This window comes from Elephas maximus, chromosome 2, assembly GCF_024166365.1.
Source record: "Elephas maximus indicus isolate mEleMax1 chromosome 2, mEleMax1 primary haplotype, whole genome shotgun sequence".
Lineage (NCBI taxonomy): Eukaryota > Metazoa > Chordata > Mammalia > Proboscidea > Elephantidae > Elephas > Elephas maximus.
Genome location: NC_064820.1, coordinates 208601204 through 208614226, shown reverse-complemented (window position 1 = coordinate 208614226; position 13023 = coordinate 208601204). Strand labels below are relative to the sequence as shown.

The 13023-nt window shown below is 38.7% G+C and overlaps 1 protein-coding gene across 1 annotated transcript; it reads left to right on the top strand.

The window, feature by feature from the left end:
- Positions 1-3485: 3485 nt before the first annotated feature.
- Positions 3486-4448, top strand: LOC126070427 (olfactory receptor 2T29-like). The gene has a single exon (XM_049874628.1). It carries the CDS (start codon positions 3486-3488, stop codon positions 4446-4448), a length of 963 nt encoding a protein of 320 aa, XP_049730585.1.
- The last annotated feature ends 8575 nt before the right edge of the window (positions 4449-13023 follow it).

Below are 13023 nucleotides of genomic sequence, written 5' to 3'. Positions count from 1 at the left end.
GTTACCCGATTTACAAATCTGCAGGAGAGATATGCCAGTGCCCACCCCTGCCCTCCTGCCCATCTCCTTCCACCCCACTGCTCCATTCATTTGGCGAATTGCTTTGAGGTCTTCATGAGTGCCAGACTCTGCAAGAATCCTCACTTCATTTCGACCACACATAGAGTCGAGATCAGCAGATGTGTTTTTCAGCTTATAGGGCTGTTTTTCACTTTTGTACAGTATTCAGCTTCCATCTGCCCGTGACAGTGGGATTTGATAGATTATATGCAATGGGATAGAGTATATACATCTTGTTTACGCAGTGTGTCCCGGGCTTTGTGGACAATTATATCAAATTTGGTTGCATCACTGTCTATTGCTTCAGCACACCAGAATTTAGGAGTTTAGTAAATTGACCCTCATAGATAGTCTTTGGAGTTATTACAAGTGTATAAAACATATTTGAAAGTGTTATAAACTCTTCCTAAACTATCTATGCATCATAATACTTTTAAACTCTTCACATCAAGAGCATCTGATATTTACTTCCTGTTGGTAAAGGTCTTTTAATATTTCAGAAACTGAACATTTACAAAAGGTTTAATTTCCTTAAGAAAAAATGTAGAAGATGTTATTATTGATTCATTTCAGGAAGGCCAGGTGTATTTTGAGCCTATTGTTTTTCTTATTCAATTCTACTTTAAATCACATTTATATGAGCTTTTCTTTTATTCCTTTGTAGACAGATTTTGACTTCCTTAAATGTAATCAAGTTTAATTTACCTTTGATTCAAGTTCAGAGAAAGGCTATAAGAAGCAAGATAGAGGAGGAAAGCTGTAAACGGGAGTGAGAGACTTCTAAGTGTTTTGCAGTTTCTCTCTTTGCATCTCCATTTCCATGAAAGATTGATTATGAAAATCAGCAACCTGACAATGTTTCTGAATATACTAAGACTTGTTTGGTAAATGCCAGTTACCCTATAAATGCTAGTTTATCCTTTTCCCCTGAGATTTAGAGAAAATAAAAGATAATGGAGATGAATCTCACCTTAAGGAGGCATGTAGTTGACAGAAAGGAGATGGAATTTTCCATAAACCTCCATGTTAGCTGTTTCAGGACCCAATTAACATTTTTTCAAATTTTTGTTGATAATTATGTTTTTTTTAATTAACAGAATGCATGCTTTATCATTGAGTGTTTTTCATTTTTTGATAACCAAACCAAACCCAGTGCAGTTGAGTCGATTCCAACTCATAGTGACCCTGATATAAAAAAAGGAAATGAATAAGTTGTCTTTACTACAAAAATTATCAGAAATAAATTTTCAAAAAATATGGCTATGATACTGAAATCGGAGAACTTTTGTATTTCATGTCGTTAGACAACAATAGTGAGAGCCAGCTCTTACAGTTTCTGCACAATAATATGCTTCGATATTAATGCTCTGAACTAATACTTCACGTGTTTATTCATCTGTGCCAGTTAGTGTTCTAAGTATTATCATTACTTTTCCTAATTTACTGCTCACCATGTCATTGCTGATGTCAGATGAATTTTGGCTGAAAGCAGAGAACTCCAGAAAGATGTTTACCTCTGTTTTATTGACCATGTAAAGACATTCGACTGTGTGGGTCATAACAAATTATGAATAACATTTTCAAAAAATGAGAATTCCAGAGCAAATAATTGTGTTGATGCAGAAACAGTACATAGACCATGAGGCAGTCATTCAAACAGAGCAAGAGATACTGCGTGGTTTAATTAGGAAAGGAGTGTGTCAGGGTTGTATCCTTTCACCGTATGTATTCGATCTGTATGCTGAGAAAAAATCCTGGAAACTGGACTATATGAAGAAGATCATGGCATCAGGATTGGAGGAAGACTCATTAAAAACCTGCTATGTGCAGATGACAAAACCTCTCTTGCTGAAAACAAAAAGGGGTTGAAGCAATTTCTGATGCATATCAAAGACTACAGCCTTCATTATGGATTACATCTCAATTTAAAGAAAACAAAACTCCTCACAATGTACCAATAAGCAACATCATGACAAATGGAGAAAACATTAAAAATGTTTTAAATTTTATTTTACTTGGATCTACAATCTACACTTGTGGAAATACTAGTCAAGAAATGAAATGGCATATTGCATTGGGCAAATCTGCAAACCAAAACCCTGTTGCAGACAAGTTGCTTCTGAATCATAGCCACCCTATTGGAGAGAGTAGAACTACCATATATGATTTCCATGGAGTGACTGGTGGATTTGAACTGCTGACCTTTTGGTTAGCAGCCAACCTCTTACCTACTGCACCATTAGGGCTCAAAAAGACCCCACTAAAATGTTAGAAAGCAAAGATGTCACTTTGAGAACAAGGTGCACCTGACCTAAGCCATAGTATTTTGAATTTGCCTCCTATGCATGCGAAACTGGGAAATGGATAAGGAAGACTGAGAAAGAATTGATGCTTTTGAATTATGGAGTTGGCAAAGAACATTGAACATACCATGAACTGCCAGAAGAATGAGCAAATCTGTCTTGGAAGAAGTACAGCCAGAATGTTCCTTAGAAGGGATATTTGGGCATGTTATCAGGAGGCACCAGTCCCTGGAAAAGGACATTATGCATGGTAAAGTGGAAGGCCAATGAAAAAAAGGAAGACCCTCAACAAGATGGATTGACACAGTGGCTCCAACAATGGGCTCAGGCATAACAACTATTGTGAGGATGTTGCAAGAGAGGGCAGTGTTTCGATCTGTTGTCCATCGGGTCATGATGAGTTGGAACAAATTCAGTGTACCTACAACAATTATCATCATACATTAGGGTGTACTTTATTCTTTTTTTTTTTTTATATACAGAGTGGACCAAGGAATGGAGAGTTTAGTAACTTACAGCGCAAGTAGAAGGGAAGCTGGATCCAGGGTGGTAGTCTGGTTGCAGAGTTTGTGCCCCTCCCACATCTGTCTTTGGGTCCTCTGGGGAGTCAGCCATGCCAGGATAGTTTTAAGATCCCAGTGGGTCCTTAATCAGAGAAGTTAATTCAATTCAATTGAACAAACACTTCAGAAATAAGAAATTTGATTTTTCTCACTGCCTCCTTCTCTTAGTCTTTTCCTCAATTTCCCTTTTTTATCTTTGTGTTACATAGGGAAATGATATTCCAAGTCCTTACTACATGCTGATAAAGGACACCTTCATCAGGAAACTTCATTACCCTGAACTCTGGCAACTTCAATATAAGTTGCCAATCCTTTCAGCCCACAGTTTTGAATTCACTTATTTTTTTTCTGGTACGTGATTGATAATACCCAAATCAACACCAAAGTTCTACAATCAATGGAAATTTTTTCTGTTGGTAAAACTGGGCTCACATGGGTGCACACTGACCCACCCACACAAACACACACACACACACCGAACATGAATTTCAGACAGCTACATCGTCATGAGTGATATGTGTAACCTCAAAACTCTCCTTGATGCCCTAGGTGAAACCTCATGGACAACACCACATGGCTGTCTAACCACACTGAAAGGTCCTATTTTATCCTGCTAGGACTCTTCAGTCAATCCAAACACCCAACTCTGCTCTGTGTGGTCATTTTTGTGATTTTCTTGATGGCCCTGACTGGAAACACCATCCTGATCCTCCTGATACACTCTAATACCCACCTCCACACTCCCATGTACTTTTTCATCAGCCAGTTGTCTGTCATGGATGTGATGTACATTTCTGTCACTGTGCCGAAGATGCTTATGGACCAGGTCATGGGTGTCAAAAAGATCTCATTTCCTAAATGTGGGATACAGATGTTCCTCTATTTGACACTAGGAGGATCAGAATTTTTCCTTCTAGCTGCCATGGCCTATGACCGGTACTTGGCCATCTGTTATCCACTCCATTACCCTGTCCTAATGAACTACAGAATATGTCTCTTCCTGGCATCTGGCTGCTGGTTCTTGGGTTCACTGGATGGCTTCATGCTCACTCCCATCACCATGACCTTCCCCTTCTGCAGATCTAGGGAGATCCATCACTTCTTCTGTGAGGTTCCTGCCATAATGAAACTCTCCTGCTCTGATACCTCACTCATTGAGACAATCATGTACCTGTGCTGTGTTCTCATGCTCCTCATTCCTGTGATAGTCATTTCAAGCTCCTACTCTTTCATCCTGCTTACTATCCACAGGATGAACTCAGCAGAGGGCCGGAAGAAGGCTTTTACCACCTGTTCCTCCCACATGACTGTGGTCTTCCTCTTCTATGGGGCTGCCATCTACTCCTACATGATCCCCAGGTCCTACCACACTCCAGACAAGGACTTGGTAGTTTCTTTGTTTTACACTATCCTCACTCCTGTCCTAAACCCATTAATCTATAGTTTTAGGAATAAAGATGTCACAGGGGCTCTGGAGAAAATGTTGAATGTGGAACCTGTCTTTCAAAGAACTATAAAGTAGGAAATTTTGGTAGTCCCAGTTTCTTTCCTTCTCTGTACATATCAAAATTTTAGGTTCTTATGCCAAGATTATCCCTCATACTCTCATATCACACTGTCTTGTGTCATTGTCATCCTTTTTTTTTGAAGAAGTTGTTTGCCTGAATATGAAGGCTAGCCATATTCTTAGGAAAAACATAATGAAAATGTTTAGAATTAAAAGCCAAATGGACTCTTAGTTGAGAGAGAGAGAGAGAAAGAAGGAAATAGTGAGGTAAAAGGTGGAAAATATTAACAGTAGGTAAGTCTAGATAAGAGGCATATTGGTATTCTTTGTGCTGTTCTTATTCATACTGCTTTCCTGTAAATTTGAAATTAATTCCAAATAAAAAGTTAAATATCAGTCCTTTTCACTTTTTTGAGTTCTTAATCTCTAGTGGCAGTGTGCCAAATACCTTAGAAAATCTATTCACATGAACGTGGTTATTCATTACTGATTGTATTCCTTACTGAGTATACTGAATATATCTGCACTCTTTCACTGAGGGCTGTTTTATTCCACATGGCAGCTCTAAGGACATCTAATCAACAAGAACAACCACAAAAAGCCCTTTGCCATTGAGTCAGTTCTGACTCAGAGACACCAAGTGGGCAGAAATAATTTGAAACTATTAGTACTTCATAATAGATTGAGAATCCAGAACTTCATAAGAATTCTGTGGGATGAGCATTAACCCAGAGTGGAAGGAGGATTTAGGAACGGTTCCCTGCATGAGGTGATATCTGATCTGAGTTTTGAAATATACGATTTATTAGACAAAGAAGGGGAGGTGGGACAGGAAACATTCAATCCTTCATTTATTTGACAAACATTTTATGGTATATTATAAACCAATATCATAGGCAAATGAGATTAAAATCGAAAAATACATGGCTGTTGACCCCAATGGTTTTGAACTGTTGGTGCAGTTTGATATGCAAATAAGTGAAATAAAGTATATAAATTGCTTTGCTCATCGTGCACAAAGAGAACAGTTCTTAAGAACACATCCGTTCAATCTACGACATATAAGTTTGGTCTAAACAAAAGTGACTGAGGGAAGACCCTGGAACTGAATGTTGAAAAGTTACCCATGTTACAGATGAATATGTGAGGCTGGGTACCAGGAGGGGGTATGCTCAGGAACATGATGTCGGGGAGAAGACACAGATGGAGCAAAAATAAGAGGGTTGACCAAACAGGAATGGTAAGTCTTCCCATGGCACCTGTCATGGATTGAATTGTGTCCCCTCAATATTGTCAACCTGGTTAGGTTAAGATTCCCAGTATTGTGTGGTTGTTCACCATTTTGTCATCTGATGTATTTATCCTATGTGTTGTAAATCCTAACCTCTATGATTTAATGAGTCAGGATTAGAAGCAGTTATGTTAATGAGGCAAGACACAATCTACAGGATTAGGTTGTATCTTGAGTCAATCTCTTTTCACATGTGAAAGATAGATGCATGCAGAGAGAAGAGGGATCTCATGCCACCAAGAAAGTAGGACCAGAAGTGGAGTCTGTCCTTTGTATCCAGGATCCCTGGGATGAGAATCTCCTAAACCAGGGAAAGATTGATGACAAGAACCTTCCCCCAGAGCCAACAGAGAGAGAAAGCCTTCCCCCAGAGCTGGCACACCGAATTCAAACTTCTAGACTCCAGGACTGTGAGAGGGAGGGTTTTTGTTTGTTGAAGCCATCCACTTGTGGTTTTTCTGTTATAGCAGCATTGGATAATGGAGGCAGAATTTGATACCAGGAGTGCAGTCCTGCTCTAATAGATACCTAAAATGTGGGAGCAGTTTTCAAACTGTGGATGAATAGAGGCTGGAAGAATTTAAAAGTGTCTAAAGCCTAGATTACCTTGAAAAGACTGTTGGTGGAATTAAGGACTTGGAAGAGAATTCTGGTGAGGAGTCAGAAAGAAATGAAGAGAGCTATTACACTGGAGACAGCACAGTTGGTGAGAAGCAACAGCAGAGAAACAGCAGCAGCAGAACCAGATCAGTGCTAGGCTGCATGGGTGTGTAAGAGCTGAGCGGAGTGCCTCTGGGCACTTATTGGTTGAGCTAGGTTTGTCCAACCACAAAGTGAGAGCTGAATGCTTTCAGGCCGAGGCTTACTTGTGGACTGGGATGCCTCTAGGCTATTTTTGGTAGAGCTAAAGAATTTTGGAACACTTGAAAAAGGGCAGACACCTGTCTGTTTCAAGGGCCTGAGGGGACAAGAGGCCAAGGAAAGAGGAAGCAGAAGCTGAAGAGACAAGGAACATAGGGAACAGAGCTGCCTTAGTCTCAAGGGTCAGGCCACAGTCTCTGACATCCCTGGGGGTAGAGCCATAGCCTCTGGGGTCCCAAAGGATAGGACCATGGCCTCTTAGGTTTCAAAGAGTTGGATCTTCACCAATTTGATTCTGGAGTGTGGGGCTGCCTTTCATGAGTGCCAGAGGGATGGGCCAGATCCACCACCCAAACCTGAGGGGGTGAAGCTGCCATGCCCTGGGGGCAGAAGAACAGAGCCTGCTGGGGCCAAAGGGGTAGGGTCCCCACTCAGATGGACTAGGAGAATGGGGCTGCCCAAATGTGAGGGAGCAGAGTTGCTATCCAGTGGGGCTGGAAGGTAGAGCTGAAGCCCAGGGCTGGGGCTTCCACCCAGAATCCATGGAATGTGGCCAACATCTAGAGTCTGGAGGCCAGGGTCATTGTCAGAGGATTATTTTTAAGGCTTCAGAGTTAATTTGATGTGTCCTACTGATATTCTTGCTGCCTGTTATCCCTTTTTTCCCTCCAATTCTCCCATTTGTAATAAAAATATCTGACTTTTGCCTGTAATACCACTGTACTTTGGAAACAGCTTGTATTCTAGATTTCACAGATCAAGAGGAAGTTGAAATTTTGACTTGGATTTTATTTAAGACTTTTGGAAAGATATAATAGGTGAATATGTTTTACACCTGGCAACCACATGAATTTTGGAATGTTATGGATTGAATTGTGTCCCCCCAAAATATGTGTCAACTTGGCTGAACCATGATTCCCAGTATTGTGTGATTGTCCGCAATTTTGTGATTTGATGTGATTTTTCTCTGTGTTTTAAATCCTACCTCTAAGATGTTAATAAGGCAGGATTAGAGGCAGTTATATTAATAAGGCAGGACTCAGTCTACAGGATTAGGTTAAAACTTGAGTCAGGAGAATTGAGCAGAGTGGATAGGGACCTCCCACCACCAGGAATGGAGAGTCATGAGCACTGTTTATTCTTTGGACCCAGGGAAGCTCCTAGACCAGGGGAAGATTGATCACAAGGACTTTCCTCCAGGGTCAACAGAGAAAGAAAGCCTTGCCTGAGAGCTGGAACCCTGAACTCATAGTTCTAGAATTCTGGACTGTGAGAGAATGTATTATTGTTTGTTGAAGCTAGATCACTTGTGGTATTTCTGTTATAGCAGCACTAGATAACTTAAGACAGCATCTCCTTTCCTGCTTCAATTTTTAGCCTCATTTCTTCCCTGTGACCCAAGGTTTACAAACAGTAGTGATATTATCAGATTTGTGTTTTAGAAATGTTACGTTGGTGATAATCAGTTGGAGAAGTGCACGAGTGGAGGCAGGGAGACCAGGTGAGTGATGATGGAGAACTGTATGATGCTAAGTGGAAACACACCTCAACATCATGAAGGACTGAAGTGGTAGATATATTGGCTAAGGTGTTCTTGGTAAATATGTTAAATAAAAGCAAAAACCTGGTTGCATGTCTACCATTTTACAGTTGACTGTATCCAATTTGTGAAGAATCAGGCAGTTTCAAAAGTCAGATTCTCTTTTCCCACTGATATGCTCAATTATTTCATGTCTGTAAAATAAGGATCTCCAATTGTGTCTACTAATAATATTTTGCAATTACTGTTCAGCTGGGAAAATTCTTTGTCAAGTTATATATAGTGTCTATCCATTACTTTTCCTAGAAATGGAAAGACTGTTACTGCTCCCAATTACTTGTAAGTAGAGTAAAAACAGAAAAGAAACTGGATTCTGGCAACTGACTTTTCTACACTGTCAGATAAGTAGCTGTGCCCTGAAGTATTTAAACATTTTTCAACTTCAGAATTTATTCACGTGTTCGAGCTTGTGATGCCACCAATATTTTACCAGATTAATTGTTTTTCACATGATAACAAGGCTTCAGGATTCCTATACCTCATAAAGCACTATGAACTAAAGAGCTTTGATTGGAATTCATTACCAAATTTAGTAAGAAATCAACACATGATTAAGCACATAAGCTAGCATCATGCTTTACAAATGTTCTGTTTTCTTAAGTGTGTTCCAAGGACACAGTTTGAAGAAACAGAATGAAGGTGACCATTTTTCTAGGGCATGATCAGGAAATGAGAATTAATAAACAAAATTGAATCTATTGAAATTCACATTTAATACAGTTCTCTCTAGCTTTTGCTTGATTATTATTTTGTAAACACGTTTTCTGAGCCTGACACTGAGATCAGAAAATATATAAAATTTTAACATTGCTGCAAGGAAGACCTGAGAATTGTATAACTCAAACTGTTTTTTTTTTTTAATCAGAAAATGAAGTGTTGACATTTAGCATGCTTATTTTTAACTTAGTAATGGGTCTTCAGCATCTTTCTAGTCCAGTAAATGGAAATGGGGGGGAGGCTTGTATTCCACAGGATGGATATGTCATCAATTTTAAAAGAGTCTATTAGTGGATGTATGGAAATATTATTGAATCTTAAAAATTGTCATTCCAATGCAGGGCCAAGATGGCGGAGTAGTCAGACACCTCAGGTGGTCCCTGTTACAACAAAGACCAGAAAAAACAAGTGAATCAGTTATATATATGTCAAGCTAGGAGCCCTGACATCAAAGGCAAGGTTAGGAAATTGGACTGAGCAGCAAGGGGAGGGAGAAGGTTCAGAAGCAGTGAAGAGTTGCTGGACTTGACTCAGTGAGAACCAGTGCCCCAAAGGGCCGATGCGCTGGAGCAACTGTGGTGGGGCTGGTGGTAGAGTTCAGAATGCGGTTTCCAGAGACGGAGAGTGAGCACGCAGCACAGAGTCTATTCATTGCCAAAGATTTCTTGGCAGAAAACTTCTCTGATATTGTGTAAGATGAGAAGATATCTATCCAAGATGCTCATTGAACTTCACATAAAGTAGATCCTAAAGAAAGTCACCTAGACATATTATAATCAAACTGCCAAAACTAAAGATAAAGAGAATTTTAAGAGCAGCTAGGGATAAACAAAAAGTTACCTGCAAAGAAGAGTCAGTAAGAATAAGTTCAGACTACTCAACAGAAACCATGGAGACAAAGAGGCAATGGGATGACATATATAAAGCTCGAAGGAAAAAAATTAAAAACCAGGAAAGAATTATATATCCTGCAAAAAATCTCTCAAATATGAAGGTAAAATCAGAATATTTCCAGAAAATTGGAAGTTCAGGGAATTTGCAAAAGCCAGACCAAAACTACAAGAAATACTACAGGAAATGGACTAAATGCACCAATAAAGAGACAGAGAGTCTCAGATTGGATAAAGAAACACAATCCGTCTATATGCTGCCTACAAGAGACACACCTTAGACTTAGAGACACGAACAAACTAAAACTCAAAGGATGGAAAAAAATATATCAAGCAAACAACAAGCAAAAAAGAGCAGGAGCAGCAACTTTACTTTCTGACAAAATAAACTTTAAAGTTAAATCCACCACAAAGGATAAAGAAGGACACTACATAATGATAAAAGGGACAATTGACCAGGAAGATATAACCATATTAAATATTTATGCACGCAATGACAGGGCTGCAAGGTACATAAAACAAATTTTAACAGAACTGAAAAGTGAGATAGACACCTCCACAATTATAGTAGGAGACTTCAACACACCACTATCGCAGAAGGACAGGACATCCAGTAAGAAGCTCAATAGAGACATGGAAGACCTAATTACAACAATCAACCAACTTGACCTCATTGACTTATACAGAACTCTCCACCCAACTGCTGCAAAGTATACTTTTTTTTCTAGCACACATGGAACATTCTCTAGAATAGACCACATATTAGGTCATAAAACAAACCATTGCAGAATCCAAAACATCGAAATATTACAAAGCATCTTCTCAGACCACAAGGCAATAAAACTAGAGATCAATAACAGAAAAATTAGGGAAAAGAAATCAAATACTTGGAAAATGAACAATACCCTCCTGAAAAAAGACTGGGTTATAGAAGACATCAAGGAGGGAATAAGGAAATTCATAGAATGCAACGAGAATGAAAATACTTCCTATCAAAACCTCTGGGACACAGCAAAAGCAGTGCTCAGGGGTCAATTTATATCGATAAATGCACACATACAAAAAGAAGAAAGAGCCAAAATCAAAGAACTGTCCCTACAACTTGAACAAATAGAAACTGAGCAACAAAAGAATCCATCAGGCACCAGAAGAAAACAAATAATAAAAATGAGAGCTGAACTAAATGAATTAGAGAACAGAACAACAATTGAAAGAATTAACAAAGCCAAAAGCTGGTTCTTTGAAAAAATTAACCAAATTGATAAAGCAAGGCCAGACTGACTAAAGAAATACAGGAAAGGAAACAAATAACCTGAATAAGAAATGAGATGGGCCACATCACAGCAGACCCAACTGAAATTAAAAGAATCATATCAGATTATTACGAAAAATTGTACTCTAACAAATTTGCAAACCTAGAAGAAATGGATGAATTCCTAGAAAAACACTACCTACCTAAACTAACACAATCAGAAGTAGAACAACTAAATAAACCCATAACAAAAAAAAAGAGATTGAAACGGTAATCAAAAAACTCCCAACAAAAAAAAGCCCTGGCCCGGATGGCTTTACTGCAGAGTTCTACCAAACTTTCAGAGAAGAGTTAATACCACTACTACTAAAGGTATTTCAAAGCATAGAAAATGACGGAACAATACCTAACTCATTCTATGAAGCCACCATTTCCCTGATACCAAAGCCAGGTAAAGACATCACAAAAAAAGAAAATTACAGACCTCTATCCCTCATGAACATAGATGCAAAAATCCTCAACAAAATTCTAGCCAATAGAATTCAACAACATATCAAAAAATTAATCCACCGTGACCAAGTGGGATTTATACCAGGTATGCTAGGCTGGTTTAATATTAGAAAAACCGTTAATGTAATCTACCATATAAATAAAACAAAAGACAAAAACCACATGATCTTATCAATTGATGCAGAAAAGGCATTTGACAAAGTCCAACACCCATTTATAAAAACTCTCACCAAAATAGGAATTGAAGGAGAATTCCTCAACATAATAAAGGGCATCTATACAAAGCCAACAGCCAACATCACTCTAAATGGAGAGAGCCTGAAAGTATTTCCCTTGAGAATGGGAACCAGACAAGGATGCCCTTTATCACTGCTCTTATTCAACATTCTGCTAGAGGTCCTAGCCAGAGCAATTAGGCTAGACAAAGAAATAAAGGGCATCTAGATTGGCAAGGAGGAAGTAAAATTATCTCTATTTGCAGATGACATGATCTTATACACAGAAAACCCTAAGGAATCCTCCAGAAAACTACTGAAACTAATAGAAGAGTTTGGCAGAGTCTCAGGTTAAAAGATAAACATAAAAAAATCACTTGGATTCCTGTACATCAATAAAAAGAACATTGAAGAGGAAATAACCAAATCCATACCATTCACAGTAGCCCCCAAGAAGATAAAATACTTAGGAATAAATCTTACCAAAGATGTAAAAGACCTATACAAAGAAAACTACAAAGTACTACTACAAGAAACTAAAAAGGACCTACTTAAGTGGAAAAACATACCTTGCTCATGGATAGGAAGACTTAACATAGTAAAAATGTCTATTCTACCAAAAGCCGTCTGTACATACAATGCACTTCTGATCCAAATTCCAATGTCATTTTTTAATGTGATGGAGAAACAAATCACCAACTTCATATGGAAGGGAAAGAAGCCTCGGATAAGTAAAGCATTACTGAAAAAGAAGAAGAAAGTGAGAGGCTTCACTCTACCTGATTTCAGAAGCTATTATACAGCCACAGTAGTCAAAACAGCCTGGTACTGGTACAACAACAGGCACATAGACCAATGGAACAGAATTGAGAACCCAGATATAAATCCATCCACATATGAGCAGCTGATATTTGACAAAGGCCCAGTGTCAGTTAATTGGGGAGAAGATAGTCTTTTTAACAAATGGTGCTGGCATAACTGGATATCCATTTGCAAAAAAATGAAACAGGACCCATACCTCACACCATGCACAAAAACTAACTCCAAGTGGATCAAAGACCTAAACATAAAGACTAAAACAATAAAGATCATGGAAGAAAAAATAGGGACAACCTTAGGAGCCCTAATACAAGGCATAAACAGAATACAAAACATTACCAAAAATGACGAAGAGAAACCAGATAACTGGGAGCCCCTAAAAATCAAACACCTATGCTCCTCTAAAGACTTCACCAAAAGAGTAAAAAGACCACC